We start from the raw sequence: 19,144 nt of genomic DNA on the forward strand, positions 1-19,144 counted from the left end.
AAGGATTTGCATGAACTGATGCTGAGTGAGATGAGAAGAACCAGAAAAACACTGTACTCTAACAGCAACATGGGGCGGGGGGGTGATGATCAACCTTGATGGACTTGCTCAGTCTATCAATGCAACAATCTGGGACAATTTGGGGGTATCTGTGATGGAGAATATCATCTGTATACAGAGAAAGAATTGTGGAGTTTAAACAAAGACCAAAGAATATTACCTTTAATTTAAAAAAACCCATTTCTTATTATGTAATTTTGCTATCTCTTATACTTTATTTTTCTTCCTTAAGGATATGATTTCTTTCTCATCACATTCAATTTAGATCAGTGTAGACCATGGAAACAATGTAAAGACTAACAGACTGCCTTCTGTGGGGGTGGGGGGGAGTGAAGCAAGAATAGGGGGGAAACTGCAAAACTCAAAATGAAAAAACTCTTTCTTTAAAAAAAAATACCTCAGCTGAGGTAGAGTGGGGTCTAAACCTGTTATCAGAGAAGATGGTCTGAGTTTGAGTGTCACTATTTAATACCTATGTGACTTTGGCAAATCATTTAATGTCCACGTTATTTCAACTTCCAAATTTATGGTTGGGACATCTATTTCCTAAGGTTCCAGGTTGAAATTTTACAGTCAATGGGCACGATTAAAAAGTATGTGATAAATAATGCAAAACTAATTAGCCCTAATCATAAGACAACCAGTTCATCTTCTTGAAAGGAGCTATGTCCCTAGAAAATTTAATTGTCTTACAAGTACAATAAAGTATAGAATGCACCTGATGACACATTAATCCAAATGTCAATAATTTTCATAAAGATAATTTGCTAATAGGCAAGACAGAAAAAAAGGTAGGCAAGAAAGTCAATTAGGACACCCCAGGTTTAAGTCCCACTTCTGAGACATATGGGTCTTGTGATCCTATGCAAATCATTGAACTGCTCAGCACCCAGGTGACTTACTAACTATAAACTGAAGAGCATTGGTGAATTGGTATTGGTAGAAAATTTTTCCTCATTCCAAATTCCTTATATTAATGAAATCATAGGTGTGATCCAAAAATTTTGAATAATGTAAATAAATTCAATTTCTGATGAAGGAATTATTGATTGCCCAATGTTTATGAATGCTATATGAAGACAATAGTGAGTAGAGGGTATCAGAGAAGTGAAGCAGAGAAATACCCAAAGATCCTTATCCATCACTTTACAACCTGGTTAAAAAATTCACATTCACAAATAAAATAACAGTATTATACAGCAACACACTCACATATGTAATATAGTACAAAGTGAATCATTAAATGAAAACAAAAGAAAAAGGAGCAATATGAATGGGAGTAAATGAAAATAATCTTTTAATGAATTTGATTTCTGTTCAGCAATTTACATAGGTACCAACTTTATTCTTACCTTAACTGCCCAAATGGACTGTTCCAAAGGATGGAAAAGTTTGAAACAAAAGCCATCTTTTTTGGATGGCCGCTCAATAAGTTCACAGGCATTCAGAAGAACTGTTCCCACCCACTGACCATTTTTTTGGGTTTTATAAATCAGCAATACTCCAGGTTTCAACACACACCAAAGTTTGGTCCAGCTCTTAAGTGTACCACGAATCTACAAAAGAACAAATGCAAAATGCAAAAAACATATAAAAAAACTGTAGAAAAATCTGATGAAAAATAAATTTCTCATTTAGTGAGAAAGTTGCAAATAAGTCAGAAGATTGTAAGTTTATGTTTAAATTCAAGTAACAATGTTAAATGTTTTAAAATTTCATTCTTGCAATTAAACCACAACAAAATTCAATTCCCTTGTTCTCAGCAATGACAAGTATTTACTGTCAAGGGTTATACGCGATAAATTTTGAAATCAGAAATTAAACTCAAATCTTTCCCTAGATTCATCAAATATACATGCTTGAATGTTCGGTATAGTGGAAACAGGATTAAATATATTCAAGAATAATTATTTTTTCCTATCCAAATTTACTTTCATAGAAAGTAGACAATGACAGAAAAGAGGTAGAGAAAATGAAGAAAGGGAAAAATCAGAAACAAAGTACAGCTTTGACTTCTGGTTTACAACTTTTAAATGATGTGCCTTCTCCTTTCAACTGTATATACTAGAGTACCATGAAATAGTGGGGAAAACATCAGACTTAGATTCAGAAAAGATACAAAAAAAAATTTGCTAACAATTTTGAACTGTTCACAAATGTTTGCCTTGGGAGGTGATGGGTGGCCTCCTCACTGAGCATTTTCAAGCAATTCATAACTATTAGCCACATGGATATACTGTAGAAGGGTTTCTCTTTCAGGATATTTGTCAGATTAAATAGGATTCTGAGACCTGAGTTCAAATGATGCCTGCCTAAAACATTTATTTAGCTCTGTGACCATGGACAAGTCACTAAATTTCTCCATACTCAGTTTCTTCAACTATAAAATGTAGATAATAAACACAGTACCTATCTCAAATGACCTAATATTTGCAAAGTATTTTCCAAACCACAGAGGACACTATAACTATTATAGTGCTAATTTCTCACCAAGACAAATACAAAATTTAACCACAAATCTACCACAAAGTCAAACCACTTTTCAGTTCATTCCTATGAATATTTGATTCCTAACATCAAATCAGAAAACAAAGTTTCTTGCTTCCTATTAAGATTAGAACATGGAACCTCTGGAATGTAATTAAAAGTTCTATCAGAAAATAAGCAGTCTAAGAGTGGTTTTCTACATTATCTTTTGGAGATTTGGGGATTCTAGACAATAATTACCAAACAACTTAAAATTTCAGCTTCAAAACAAACTGACCTTCAGCCAGTCAGCCATAACAATAACTGAAGGGTCTGTGATTGTACTGAGTAATTCTTTTGTGGCTCTCTTCTTTTCCTCTCGGTAATTTTTCTTTTGTACCTGTTTTTAAAGAAATAACATAAAATAAATATATAATTATTTTATGAAAATGAATAAAACTGAAAAAAATCACACACATATAGAATATGGAATGGAAAAATTCTCAAAACACCTGGAATCATTGGTTCAAAAATATATACAACTCTTAGAAGAGATTTTACAAATGATCTGATCAACTATGTTTTTCAGCCACGATAACTGACTCTGATAAAAGTTAAGTTACTCAGAGAGAAAGCAGAAGTAAGACTAAAAACCCATGCTCTATGAGTTTACAGTTTTAAGCATGCTTTCCTGGGAAAAGCCAGTGTTGCCCATTAAACCTAAAACTCAGAACAAAGTAAATATAAATCTTGGCATGATTACATTTATTCATTTAAAAAAATCACCAAGGTTTTACCCTCATAAAGTCACTTTACAATAGGTAATTTGTAAGAGAAATTATTAACATATTCCTCTGGTTATTTTCCTATTTAATCTTTTAGCTGCAATAAATTTACCAACGCAGAAAAAATTTTCCAACAGCAAACCAGGATGAAATAGTATTTGTAAAACTGAAGTAGTATACCAGTAAAGTATTTTTTAAAAATTTTGCATCCAGAGATTTCTTTTAAAACTCAGTCTACTCTCATTTCTGAGCTTGACTTGTAGTAAATTACAGTAGTGGGCTAATGGTATAGATAAATGGACAGAAGGTTTGTAAAAAATTAAAATGAGAATTATTTTTACTGTCTTTGTCAAACTTCTTTCTCTGTTTTACTGAGTTTAAGTTTGTAAGTATATCTTCCATACTGTTTTACTGAATTTAAATCTAATGTACAAAAAAGGTAGGAACAGTAAATGTTGAAGGGGTTGTGGCCAGCAAGTTTTTGTTAAGGATCTATATGCTTTCAAAGGAAGACAAATGGCGCCTCTCAGGAGCTCAGCAGTTTATTGAATGGAGGGATGATAAGGTCAGACCTGCACTTTAAGAAGTGTACTTTGATAAAAGAGTAGAGTCCTTTCTTTTCACAATCTTTGCCTTTGCTAACTTCCTTCTCAAGGGCCATAACTATTCTTACAATTCACCCAAGTTCACAACTTTCCATTCCTCGCTCCCTTTCATTCAATCTATTAAATCTATTACCAGGTCTTACTGATTCTATCTCACAATATCTCTCCTAGTTGCCTCTCCTCATTACCTCATGCCTAAATTATTGCAAAAGTTTTCTGGTTTTTCTCTCTGTCTCACTTACCTTATTTCAGTAAACTCAACTAGAACAGAATTTAAGTCTCCTACACATTTTAAGCTACTAATATGTAAAGATTTTTTGCACCATGATTTTTGGGACATCATAAGTATTAAACTGGATTATATTCCTTTAACAAAAGAAAAAATTATGTTTAAAAATGGTAATGTTCATTACTAAATCAATCATAAAGTACTTATAAATGTTCTATCACCAAAAAAAAACACTTTTCTTGATTAAAACGGTATTAGACATTTAAAAATTAAATTGGCATAACTGTTGTCCTAACTAAAAGGTTTTCCAAGGAAAACTATACATCTTTTACCTTCCTTTGTAAGGCACTTAAAGAAAATTATGGAGGAAATTTAATTCAAATAGTAAAATTTTACTGGTATCTTCTGTTTTTACTTTACCAGCATTTTCCCTAATTCCCCAGGTCCCGTGAACCCATTGCTTACCACAAAGATAAACAAAAATTCAGCAAAACTAACAAAACTACCATATAACATTGCATACAGTGTGACATATCTATACACCCCTACCTCTGCAAGGAAAAGTAGAAGAAGGTGGTTCCTCATAGGCTTTTCTTTGGGGTCAATATACTTATAATTTTCATAGCATTTAGTTTCAACTGTTGTGTTATTGCTGCATTTTCAACATTTCTTTTTGTTGTAGTCAGTATGTATACTGTTTTCCTGGACTGCTTGTATCAGTCAATGTTTTTCCATGCTTCTCTGTATTTAACATATTCATTGTTTCTTATAAGATAGGACTATTCCATTACATTCATGTTATACAACTTATTTAATTATTTCCCATGGGATATATATACTAACACTGGGATTTCTAGGTGAAAGGACTTGAGCATTTTAATTACTTTCTTAATATAATTCCAAATTGGGTTTTTTTTAACATGTTTGGACCAAATTCACATAGGAAACACTATACATTGTATCTTTCCACAACACTGTTCTTTTCCTAATCTCTCTAATATTATCAAGACCACCACCAACTTAGTTATTTATTCTTAGCTCATCACCACCTATATCCAGTCCCTTGTTCAGTCTTGTTGATTCTATCTCACAATGCTCTTCATGGAGGCCTCCCCTCATTACCTCCTGCCTTCTCTATCACAAGAGCCTTCTGGGTGATCATTGTTTTTAATTCTTCCAAAGTTGTTCATTTTTATAGTGTCATTGTTGCTGTATGAATTGTTCATATTTCTCACTCCACTGTGGATTAGTTCACACACACTTTAGAAGTTTCTGTGAAACTACTGACTTTACTCTTTATAGCACAGGAATATTACATTGTGTTTGTGTACCATAACTCACTGATTATTCCATAACTGATGGGTAAAAAAGGATCTTCTATTCTTAAATGTTCCCTTTACATGGATATTATTGACATTTTATTTTCCTTACTAGATTTCAGGCCCAAGAGTTCTATCTGCTGGACAGACCACCCAGCTGGCCCCCTTCTAGATTATAAAAACCCTTTTAAAGCAGAAGCCCTGTCTTCTTGCTTTCAGTCCTTTCAAATAACCAGATTTTTAAATTGGGCTCAAGATGATTTTAGGACTGCAGTTTGGACTACTGAAATAGGGTAGAGATTGAATATGGGGAGGAAAAATTTGACTCTGTTTTGGAGCAATTGAGAAAAAAATGAAGAACAATCTTCTGACCCAGATATTGGTCTAGATTGTACTTCCTGACTGAAAGAGAAATAGAATAATTTAGGAAGGTGTGGCAAAGAATCTGGTAAGAGTCAGAGGAAAAAGAGAAGGGTAAGAGCTGGTGATTCCTTGACCATGAGGAGTGAGGCAGTTTATGGTCAAGCTGATGTCTTTCCAGGGCATGAAATCAAGACAAAGAACTTCCCAACATGCACCAAAATGGGTAACAACTATCCACTTTGGCTGTGCATTGTGGCCAGAAGGATATTAAAAAGAACCACCAACAATTATGAAATCTTGGGTAAGAAGGTGAAGATCACAGGAGAACAAGCTTGTTCACCATGGCCTCAAAGGAAAAGGACACAAGGCCTAGAAAATGGTGTCTGAGAATGTTTATATTTCTATACCACAGCTTATAATGTAGAAGGGTCAAATTCTAAGACAAATATAGAGTATACCTAATGAAAACTGCTAAGAATGTATTTGCCAAATGTCTTGATAATCTATTCAAAAGGATTCTGATTTCACCTCCTGCCGAACTGGTGATAGACTTAAACTGCAGAATGAGATATATACATACATACATATATATATATATATATATATATATATATATATATATATATATGGACATGGACAAGATAGGGAAAAGTTTTGTTGAACTTGTTATGAGAGCTTTCATCCTCATATTTCTTAAGAAAAAAAATTGTTCAATGGGGAGGAGAGGAACACATGAGAAATGAGAGATAAGAAATGCTTATGTAATGGCATTGGAGAATGCCCCGATCACATGACCTAGGGACACTACAGTTTGCAATCACGTACCATGTGGGTAAGAGTAGTTTCCTTGGATTGGCTATGGAACTGAATTAGCTTTAAAGCTGGTTACCCTGGAATAGTCTCTCTTTCCGGCATGGAGTTCATTCACAATGTATCTGTATATGCACCATAAATTGAACTAGGAAAGGGAAAATACACACACACACACACACACACACACACACACACACACACACACACACCACTATGGGTCTGGAGATGGTCACTTCTGTTCCACTGCATTTGTCCCTCTCAATCTCAGGCCAGCTTCCTACACTTAAAACTGCCCTGGAATGTTACCAAGGCTATCTTAACTGCCAAGTCTCAAAGCCTTTCTCCAAATGGATCTTTCAAGATTGTGGATGACATCCTTCTGGACGTGCTTGCCCGTGGGGGCTGTGAGGTTTCCTTCTCCTGGTCGATGAGCACCAATCATGAGCATCCCAGAAGCCTCTGGGGTGCGCTCTCTCTTTTTTTTTCCTTCTGTCCAATCGTTGCTGGTGGCCAGCAATCTTCTCTCTGCAGATGACTCTCAGGGCTATAAATCCAGCACTAGTCTCTCTCTTGAACCTCAATTTCACATCAACAATTGCTTGTTAATATGCCTCAAACTGGAAAGGCATCTCAAACAGAAAACTTAAAAAGGTCTTTTTAGAAATTTTTTAGAAAAGTTTGTCAGCCAATAAAACAAAATTACATAAAAAAAAATTGGCTCACCTTAAGAGATTCTTTTTTTGTGAGCTTGCTTGAAGATGATATGTCCTTCTCTGAGCCATTATAAAGTTTGGATTCAGACTGTAATTACAGAAAAGTAACAGAAGAATAAGACTGACAATCCTCTACCTAAAGCTTTACGATCATATAGATTCTTATAATAATGGCTAAATATAGTAATAAAATTTTCCCATCTAATTCAATGATATATAGAAGCACACATTCTCATTTTTGTGGGGCTTTTTTTTTTTAGGTTTTTTGCAAGGCAAATAGGGTTAAGTGGCTTGCCCAAGGGCCACACAGCTAGGTAATTATTAAGTGTCTGAGACTGGATTTGAACCCAGGCACTCCTGACTCCAGGGACAGTGCTTTATCCACTACACCACCTAGCTGCCCCATTTTTGTGTTTTTTTAAATAATTATCATAACCTATTGCAAACACATAGTCTCATCTGATGAATTATGATAGTAAACAACCTATTTTGTGATTTTCTGTATTCTTTCCAGAAGAAAGTCACATGAAATTTAGTATTTCAAGAAATAAAAGCAATCCTGATAATCAAGTTGTTAAACTTCAGAGTACCTTTTAAACTCATGGGTGGTAACACTAAAGTTGAGTTAAGACTGAATACAATCTTTTGCTTTTTAAATCTTTTTTCTGTGGAGCAACTATGGAGTGCTTGAAGGCACTGACACCCCATCCAGTTTGTCACAAGAACCACAGTACTTAAAAAAAAACTATCTACCCTAACATTAATAAATCTTTCCTCAAAATTGTAGAGTTTAAACAAAGATCAAAGACTACTACCTTTAACTTAGGGGAAAAAAACTTATCTTATTATGTAATTTTTCTATCTCTTATATACTTTATTTTTCTTCCTTATGGATATAATTTCTCATCACATTCAACTTAGATCATTGTATCCATGGAAACAAGACAAGACTAACAGACTGCCTTCTATGGGGGTGGGGGGAGGGAAAGCAAGATTAGGGGAAAAATTGTAAAACTCAAAATAAATAAAATCTTTCTAAATAAATAAATTTTTCCTCTTCTTTAATATACCCTGACCTTTATCACAAAGAGCAATACAATTTGAAAAAGTTCCCTCTGAAACCTGGGTCCAACCTGTCTTTGCAAATCTCAGAGTCTAGCAGAGCATCTGGCCCTATAATCAGTGTTTACTAAGTGCCAACTGATTGGGACACAACTCAATGATATCAATCAATCAGTCAAATAAAATATGAAGCGTATCCACCAACATTTAAAACAAGCAATAATAAATCAGTGACCTATCATCTATAAGGAGTCAACACCATTTAATGTTCCATGGAGGACACCTGAACGATACTTCGAGAAGACAATACGACTTACACTTTGAACCTACTGGCTATGCGGGTCAGATTCAAATTTCATCTACACAGGTACTACACACTGACTCTGGGTGGTAATAATGAGGATGAGATTAGTTAACATTGGCTGCCAGGCCCTGCACAACCCCTCTAGACAACAACCTTGGGAGTTAGGGGCTAATATTATTATCCACATTTTACTGATGAAGCACAAGAGAAGTGAGCTGTCACACAGTTAAATAAGTATTTGAAGCTGTAGGTTTGGGAGCTCCCAGAGTGCTAATAAGTTCTAGTACATAAGAACTAGCAACTGGAGGACTGTCACATGATTTTATCCAATGATAACACAACACAGGCCATCCTTTCGCATTCCCCCAATTTTTGATTGTCCACATAACAAAAATCAAAACTTTTTTATCTGAACCACTTAAGCATTATAATATAATAAAAGCTAAAATTTTTAATGGAAATACTTCTAAAGTAAATTGCAAGCAACTACCTTTTAAAAACAAAGATGAAAGGCAGCTAGGTACTGCAGAAGATAGAACACTGGCCCTGAAGTAGAGAGGACCTGAGTTCAAATTTGATCTCAGGCAATTGACACTTACTAGCCTTGTGACCTTGGGCAAATCACTTAAACCCAATGCCTTGAAAAAACCAGGATGATAATAATAATAGTAATAATAATAATAACAACAACAACAACAATTCAACATGACTAATAAAAAATAACAACTGTGATAAATTAGAACTATACTGGATTGTACACACCCCGAGTGTGTTGATTTCAGCTGTTTCTCCTTACATAAAATGATTTTGGATTGTTATTTTTATAATAAATATTTCTTGTAAAATCTGGAATTTTTTGCTGCTGTTGAGTTGGTTCAGTTGTATTCAACTCTCCATGATCCCATTTAAGGTTTTCTATATCTTGGGATACTTAAATGGCTAGCTATTTCCTTCTACAATTTATTTTACAGATGCAAACTAAGACAAACAGGGTAAAGGGACTTATCCAGGGTCACACAGCTAATTAACTGTCTCAGGGTGGATTTGAACTCAGATTCCTCTATTCATTCTATCAACTATCTGTGGTTCTGAGTTTATGTCTAATAGTGAAGTTGCCAGAAGTCTGACTTTCTATTAAATGGAGTATTATTTGCTACAAATGAACAACTCGATGTCAGGAAACACAACTCTAATTTCTAGACCATGGCAGATGATAGGTGATAGGTTAACAAAGGGATAAGAAACCAAGCAGAAAATCAAAATTAGCCAGGGCTGATACACACACACACACACACACACACACACACACACACACACATGCATGGAGATTTGTGTTCTATAAAATAGTTCAGTGTAATCTACTACAAGAAATTGTAATTTTATTGAGGTAATTCCCTCAGTGATGCAAATTTTAATTCCTCTATAATCTGGGACTGGTCTGAGTTGAGCTGGTTAAAAAATTTCATGACCCTGGAGCCAGCCAATTGTCTCTTCACACATACACATAGATTACATTGCTGACAAGCCCTTGAGAATGCAGAATTACTTCTACCATACAATACAACTTCAAGGAAGAAAGCACTATATAAACATAAAAAGTCTCATTACTATTAAATGTATTTAAGAAGGCTAAGTAAAAATGAAAGGAGTAAGGGAAAGCAGACCACATTGACTGTTAAGCCAGACCCCAAAGAGGAGTTGAAGAAAATAAATAACAAGCAAGGCCATAATTCAAGAGGGAATATCCTTTTTAGACTGACAGGTAACAAAACTCACAGCATTGGGTATTGATAAATATCAAAAAAAAATTTATTAAGTGACTCCCATGCTAGGCACTGGGAATAATATGAAAAATGCCCCTGTCCTTAAGGAGATTACTGTTTGGCTTAAATAAGCATATTATATATATATGTAATTAGTCACTCAGTCAACATCCCCCCCCACACAACACACATGCAATATTCAACACAGATACAAGAAGATTTTGAGATGTGAGAAGATGAATTTAAACCCCTAGCTATTATTAAGATTTGATAAGAAGCAAATATCTATACTATAAGCAAGTAAAGTTAAAAGAAACAAATTAAAGACTTGGAGTACCACTGTATAGAAATAAAATATATTTCACAGGGAAAATCCATAAACCAAAAAGGAAAAAAATTTGATGGAGAACATTTTGGTGAAAATTCATAAAGAGAAACAGAAATTACATTCTAGTGAGAGATCACCATTGACAGACTACAAAGAAAAAAAATGGCTATTGAGCTCAAAAGAAAAATCTCAAAAAGCAATGTAACTCAGTAGATAAAACAATGGAACTCGAGCAATGGAGTTCAAACAGAGGAGACTTGGGTCTGAATCCCACTTCTTAATGATGATGTTAGTCCTTTGTTCTCAAAGAAGACCATGACATCAGAAGAGGTGATGCCATGAAAAATACATAAGTTAGATTTGCATGAGAAGTTGCTATGCTAAGTCATGAGTCTCAGATACGAATGGACTAGAGATGATCCTGGATTCAAGGCAGTCAGGGTTAAGTGACTTTCCCAAAGTCACAGAGCTAGGGAGCAAGTGTCTGAGGGTGGGTTCAAACCCCCTTCCTCCTGATTTCAAGGCCAATGCTCTACCTTCTGTACCACCTAGTTGCCCCCACCCCCACTTCTGATACTTTCTAACTGAAGGTTGTCATTTAACCTCTGTGAATATCAATGACCTCATCTGTAAAATGGGAATAACATCTATTACCCAGGGTTGTTAGGAAGATCAAAAATATTATATGCAAGTTTGCAAATTTTAAAATGCTATATAGAGGTGAGCTATGATTATGATGATGATGATGATGATGATGATGATGATGATGATCCCAAATTGGAGAGTATAGACATACAACATTTTAGAAAAGATTTAATGTCTATAAGGCAAGTATTCTCAGGAGGGCTATAATGCTCTCAAGAATGAAATCTGATATAAAATCACCAGGTCAGATTTTAAAGGCTATATACCAAAAAATAGAGAAGCAAAAGCAGATTACTGACAATGAATATTGAAGTTATATACATATATATATATATGTATGTATGTATGTATGTATGTATGTACACACACACACACACACACACACACACACACACACACACACACAGTCCTATAAGAATAATGTCAAGAACATAAGCCAAGAATCACAATGAAAGCAAAAGAAAATACAAAGTTGTCCTAAAAACTATGTAAAGACTTTTGGGATACCCTATATGTGAACAGAACTTTTAAAGCATATTAAAAACAAATTGAAAGTTCCAGGTATGGATGGGTCACCACTTAGGGCATATGAAAAGATAAAAATGGATAACTAGAGAAGGCCCAACTATTCAACTCTTATTTGTTTCTGTTATTTTTTTTACAAAAATAATTCTATTCAAATTGCAAAATATATAGAACAAAAACTAAAAGGGGAATTGAAAGTGTTGATAAGTGAAGAGAGTAAGAGCTTATGACTACTCTAAAAAGAGGTCATGTCACCAGAGTTTAACAAACTATATCCCAAATTAGTGACAGAACTAGTATAGGAGAAATATACCAGTATATGAGACAGACATATGAGATCCTGACTTTCAAAAGTTACAAATTTAAATTATAAAACAATGAACTGAATAACCTGGCTTGAATTCTTGGAAAAATCCTAGAATTATTAAAGAAATTGTTCTGTTAACATCTAGACAAAGAAAAATACTTCATCAATAACAGATTATGCAGACAAACCTAATTTTCTTTTTGACTTGAATTTTTACAGTACACTGAGGGAGCTAACAAAAAGATTTCAAAAGAAATAAATTCTACAAGTGGGAAAAAGCATTTTCCTAAGCACAAGACAGAAAGGATATGGCTAGCTCAAAAGGGTTTAAAGAAGGTACAATATGACAGTTAAAAATGCTAAAGAAACCTAGGCCGCTTAATGGAAGAACAGCAGCCACAACAAGGTCCTGCTGGAGGGACTGACTACCTGTATTTTTAGGTCCAGGTCTAAGTGAAAAGCACAGCTTAGGAAGGTGCTAAGAGCAAGGCAATAGACAAGAGACTGAACCAGAGACTGTGCTAAATGGTGGGGACAAAAGGCAAAAAGGTGCTCACTACACTCACAAAGCTGCAAAGTTAGGGGAAGGGGAAGGAACAATGAAGTAGAAACACCCAGCCCAGAGCACAGAATGAAGTGCTGAAGCTCCCACAGGGAATAAGGAGCTGACTGTGCTGGGCTCTCTCCTTAAATTATAGAAAATTGGGGAGGAGCTCTCCGATATTCACCATCATGGGAAGAAAGCCCCCCCCCCCCCAAGTGAGTGTCAATCAATCCAAGTGTGCAGGATGACAAGTTTCTAGAGAACAGGAATTGTAGGAGAAGATCTAGATGCATCTTCAAGGTATGGAGAAGAGAGAATGCATTATGTAAGAAGATCAGTTTGGTTGGATTATAAAGTGCAAGAAGGAGAGGAGAAGAGAATTAAAATGAAGCTAAAAAAAACCAGGTTGGGTCCCTGTTGTGAAAGGTTTATAAGCCATACACAGGAGTTCATAATTTATCTTCAAGCCAAGGAAGCCACTGGAGTTTCTGAGAGGCTGTTATTGAGCTGCTGAATGACATGGTCAAATACTCTTCTAAGAAAAATCACTTGATAGCTCTGAGAAAGAGAGATTAGAATGGCAAGATCCTTGAGTTGGAGAGAACAATTAGAAGCATACTGCAACAAATTAAGAAGAGGTAATAAGGGCCTTAATTCAGGTCACAGTTTTCTGGCATATGAAGCAAGGAGAGTCATATATGAGAGCTGTCAGAGACACAGAAATAATATGAAGTCTTACTGAAAAATAATGAAATGGTAGCAAATCACTTGTTAAAATAGATTTTAAAGAAATATCATAAATTTTCATTTATTTCTGGATCTCAAACTGACAGAACTTTCTAGGTTATGGTAGAAAAGAGAGTTCATGAAAAATGACATGTATGTAGATCATCCTATCCCTTCTTTCCCTCCAACAAAGGGCTGTTGAGTTTCCCGCCCTGTCTCATGATATTTTGTGAGCCTTAATGAGGGTCTATCAAATAATTCAATTTTCTGAGTGTTTACAGACCTCATTTCTAATTTATCAATCCAGGCTTTAGTTGCTTGAAAGAACAGTTTATAATATGACTTTTTCAGTTACAAGTAAATCATTCATCCTCTTAGCCTACAAATTTCTGTCACCACCCCTACATCCACACCCATAAAAATGGTACAATTTCATATAGGTGTTTTTAGTTTAAGTACAACAGATACTAACACTTTAAGGTTCACCAATATAAATGTACTTAAAGCAAATTACATTCATTATGCACTATTAATGAGTAGCATAGAAATCAAATTTCTATAAATGAGATAATAATTAAAATATGCTACAAAACCTTGCATCATTCTCTGAGATGAAAACAAGAAGTTTGCAAAAAAAAAAAGAGAAGAAAAATCACTGTCAGGATATAGGGCAGGATTTCAGGGAATCAAGATATGCTTTCTTATAATCACTATCAAAACTTGCTCCTAAACTAATAGCATATACTAAATAAAGTCACTATAGCCAAAAAAGCATTTCTTGTAGGTTACTGAAGGGAAAACCTAAGATAGTGTAGAAATGAATAACTAAAGATTCAAAGATAGGCAACTCTCATATTACACTGACAAAATACAGGACAACTAAGAAAAAGTCTAAAAAAAGTTCTCAAAGTTAAAATAAATTCCACAGCATAGTAGACAGTCTGGTAACAGTGTTCCAATTCTGATGCACAATGAATACAAATATTCCAAATTTCAATGTAAATTACTCCACACAGTATTGAAATTGGTTGCTACAGAATCCCATTTCTTTTATATTTAACACCACAGGTTACTATGGTATGATTTTTTTTTAATGTCACAAACCAAATTATGTCAACCGATACATATGTATATAATATCAATTGGCCACTAATATAGATATTACTGCTGTCATCTTGCATATGCAGAATAATTATAACAAAACGTTTAGGAATGATAGAAAACTTACCTTGCTTTTTGACATAGAATGTGAAGTTTCTTCTCTATTTTGAGATAGATCATCCTTTCCTCTTTCAAAACCTTAAAAAGAAATTATTATTATTATTACATTAATTTATGTTTATTTTTGTAACTTATACTCTTACAGAGCTACCAAAAGCACAAAAAAATTTAAATTATTTGACTGTGGCCATAAGGTTTCCTGATTTTACAAGCAGACCTCTATCTGCTTACTATACTAAGCTGCCTCTCATGCTTTAAGTAATTCTACATGATACTGTTTTCAGTATATTTAGATATTAGGTGTTTGTGTATTTTTAAAATTAATCATCCTCATAAAATAATTGAATATACAGAAGTCAGCTACACAATTCTACCTAAATTAATCAAATGATTCAGTCACACCAATCAAACTATCGAAAATTATTTTAGAGAGCTAGAAAAAATAATAAATGTCATCTGGAAAAACAAGCTCAAGGACATCAAGGAAATCAAAGAAAACAAAAATTCAAAAGAAGGTAGTGTAGATTTCCCAATATATTTTAAAGTGGTAATTATTGACACAATCTGGTACTGGAAAAGAAACTGAATAGTGGATCAGGGGAATAGAATAGATTATATAGTAAATATGTTACATTACAGTAAATGATGCTAGTAACCTAGTATACAATAAACCCCAAAATCCAAGCTTTTGGAATAAAAACTTATTCGACAAAAACTGCTGGGAAAACTGTAAAACAGTATGGTAGAAATTAGATATAGGCCACATTGTGAAGCAAGATATGGTCAAAATGAGACATGATTCATAAAGGGTGATACTATAAAGAAAATTAAGCATGGGGTAGTTTATCTGTCAGATTTATGGACAAAGGAAGAATTTAGAACCAAAGAAGATATATAGAGAGCACTAAAAATATAAAATTATATAATTTTGACTATAAAAAATTTTGTGCAAACAAAAGTAACGCAATCAAAAGTATAAGGAAAGCAAAAATAAAATTGGGGGAAATCTGGACAAGAAATATTCTGGTAAAGGTCTCATTTCTCAAATATATATAGACAACTGATTCAAATTTATAAAAGTACAAGTCCTTCTACAATTGATAAATGGTTAAAGTATATGAACAGGTAGTTTTTTAGACAAAGAAAACAAAGGTATAGTTATTGAAAAAAAATTCTCTAAATCATCACTGATCAGAAAAATGTGAATTAAAACAACTCTAGGGTACCACACTTCATACCTATCAGAGTGCCAAAAAAAAAAAAAGGAAAGAAAATAATGGAAGTTGGAGGGGATGTGAGAAAACTGGGACCCTTAACACATTGTTGTGAACTATACCAAACCATTCTGGAGAGCAATTTGGAAGTAGGCCCAAAGGGCTATAAAACTGTGATCCAGCAATTCTAATTCTAGGTCTACATATCCCAAAAAAAGGGGAAAGGATCTATTTATACAAAAATATTTACAGTAGCTCTTTTTGTGGTGATTAAGAATTGGAAATTGAAGCGATGCCCATTAATTGGGAAATGGTCAAAGAAGCTGTGGTATATGGAGCAATGGAATATTATTGTGCTATAAGAAATGAGAAGCAGGATGATTTCAGAAAAACTGAAAAAAATTATATGAACTGAGCATAACAAAGTAAACAGTACCAGGAGAATATATACACAGTAACAGCAATATTATTCAGTCAAGAACTACTGTGAATGGCTTAGCTATTCTTCACAATAAAATGACCTGGGACAATCTCAAAAGACTGGGGTGGCTAGGTGGCACAGTGGACAGAGCACTGATCCTAGAGTCAGGAATACCTGAGTTCAAATCCAGCCTCAGACACTTATTACCTAGCTGTGTGGCCTTAGGCAAGCCACTTAACCCCACTGCCTTGCAAAAATCTTAAAAAAAAAAATTTCAAAGGACTAATGATGAAGCATACTATTTGCCTTCATAAAATTGAATAAAGACTGAAGCATACTATTTTTACTTTCATTTTTTCTTTTATTCTAGTATTCTTGTACAAAATTACTAATATGGAAATGTTTTACATAACTGCATACATATCACCTATATCTGATTGCTTACTGTTTCAGTTAGGGGAGGAAAAGAACTTAAAATAAATAATTGGGGTAAAAAATCCATTACAAAACATCTCTTCCAAACAAAAAGAAGAATCTCAATCACTTAACAAAAATCATTTATTAAGATAAAAATCTAATATATTCCCACACATTCATGAACTTATCAATTTGAATACCCTCTCAAATGACTACAAGCCATTCATGGCTACCCATTCTAATTTATTTTTATCTATGTCCAAAAGGCCCAAAGGCACAAAAAAAAAAAAAATGAAAGAATGCTTCAGGGTCAGTTCACCAAAGACTAAAGCATCCATGAAATTCTCAGGATTTTGTTGTTGTTATTGTTAATGTTGTTGTTTGAAGATTCAAAGATTAACAGCTCTCAAAAAAAACAAATTCTACAATTAAAGAGAGCTGAGTCCCTTGGGTAATTTTCATGTCTGGTCTGGAATTATTACATTCATACAACTTTTCCAACTTATAAGATGTCACACACAACCAATATGATGCATATAAGAATAAAACAATGAACAATGTTATGCACAAAAGTAGTCTGCAGCATGATGTTAAAAATCTTAAGGATTTATGATGCTGACAGCCTAACACCAAGATGCCATTAAAGAACGTTTTAAGACAAACAAGAGTCAGCACCAGCAGATGAACAGCCAAGATGCTACTGGCACCCTTCAGATATTTTTTTAAGCAAGTAGAACTTCAAGTACTATGTAGATCCTCTATGAGACAAACATGGAAGGCTCTGGACAAGAATCACACAGAAGAAGAGAGCACAGTTTGAAATCTGTACCAAATAAGGGAATGCACATATATCAGTGAGATCACAAAACTACTAAAGTATGCTATAAATCATGCAAGTTCTAATTCTCTTCTAATTAGAAACAGATATGATACAAATTCTAATGTTTGTGTTTTATACACACACACAAGGAGCCAGGTGTATTGGGAAAAAATTAAACATATAAGAGCATAATAACTTAAGAACTCTTTTTATTTATGACATTTTCCTTTGGTAGATATTGATCGAAACTGCATAAAGCTGAAAGGGACAGGGAACGCGAGGAAGAGATCCTGCCAAGTTAGACCCCTGGAAGGAAATCTAAGATGAAATTTCAAAGGCACAAATGTAACATTTTATACTTGGATTCAAAACATCAAATTTGTGAGGACAGGATGAATGGGAAAGGAAAGATTAAACGGAAATTTTTCAGAAAAAAAAAGGATCTGGAAATTTTGGTGGATTATAAACTTAATCTTAAATCCAAAAAGCTATTCTGATTCTGGTCTGTATTGAGACAGCTTCCAAGAATAAAGATGTTACGGTCGTGCTGTCCTCTTCCTGGTCAAAGTACATCTTGAGTATTGATTTTATATCAAGACACCAAAGTTTAGGAAGTACTTTATCTAAAAAGATAATCCAGTTGATAAAGAACTTTGAGTACAAGTCATATGAGGACTGTTTAAAAAATTAAGGATTCATGAAGAAGAGAAAATGCACAGGGACCAGAACCATATTCAAATATGTAACAGACTGTCACAGAGAAAAGACTTAGTCTCTTTGGCCCCAGAAGGTAGAAAAAGGAGCAATGAGTGGCAGTTGAAAAGAGGTAAAGACTGATGGTAAGAAAAACTTCCTAATAATAATAATCACAAGTACTCAAGAATGGAATGTGTTGCTCTAAAGTCATGGATCTACAAGCAGAATAAGGGTAACTCTTTGTTGAGCACAATGTAATGGAGATTCTTTGACTAGAAGATTAGGGAAGTATATTTTAACTCTATAATTTATCTCAAATAATGCAGTTTACAATCCATCCCTGCTTTCCCTCTCTAATCCTTGGAAATCCTCCAAAGCGGATACACCTAATGTGTCAGCATCTTCTTGTAAGAATATCAACATATTCACTATACAGTCCACCTTTCTTTCCTTATGCTTGATATATAAAAAGCCCAGCTCCTTTTCCAATTATACAGCTCTTGGATGAGCTCTTATTCCACTCATTGTATACAATTAATAGTCTATAAAGTCACATTCATAAATTATAGTTGGATATGTTGTATCAGTGTCCTTCCATATCTCTCTGTGTGGTTTATGAGTTTACTTTCTCTAAAAGGTTGTGTATTACATTATTAGCAAGCAATATTATTGGAAGAGCATCTATATTAGAAAGGTCTTTATAAAATCATTCTCTTAAGAGAAATGATCAAAAGGGACTTACAAACTATTAACAATTATGTGAAAGAATGCTACAAATTGAGGGCACAGTAGCATAGT

At 34.1% G+C, this 19,144-nt stretch overlaps 1 protein-coding gene across 14 annotated transcripts in view; it reads right to left on the reverse strand.

The window, feature by feature from the left end:
• The window catches only part of OSBPL8 (oxysterol binding protein like 8), a 192,673-nt gene that overhangs the window by 47,159 nt on the left and 126,370 nt on the right, over positions 1-19,144 (reverse strand). For 12 of the 14 annotated variants that reach the window (XM_074226462.1, XM_074226460.1, XM_074226467.1 and 9 more), the window contains 4 exons: positions 14,786-14,856; positions 7,364-7,441; positions 2,825-2,926; positions 1,413-1,616 (listed from right to left, as the gene is read on the reverse strand). In XM_074226462.1, coding sequence (XP_074082563.1) covers positions 1,413-1,616; positions 2,825-2,926; positions 7,364-7,441; positions 14,786-14,856 — 455 coding nt within the window. The remainder of the gene's footprint in view (positions 1-1,412; positions 1,617-2,824; positions 2,927-7,363; positions 7,442-14,785; positions 14,857-19,144) is intronic. The other 2 variants (XM_074226466.1, XM_074226469.1) reach the window with 1 other exon arrangement.

This window comes from Macrotis lagotis, chromosome 2 (genome assembly GCF_037893015.1).
Source record: "Macrotis lagotis isolate mMagLag1 chromosome 2, bilby.v1.9.chrom.fasta, whole genome shotgun sequence".
Taxonomy (NCBI): domain Eukaryota; kingdom Metazoa; phylum Chordata; class Mammalia; order Peramelemorphia; family Peramelidae; genus Macrotis; species Macrotis lagotis.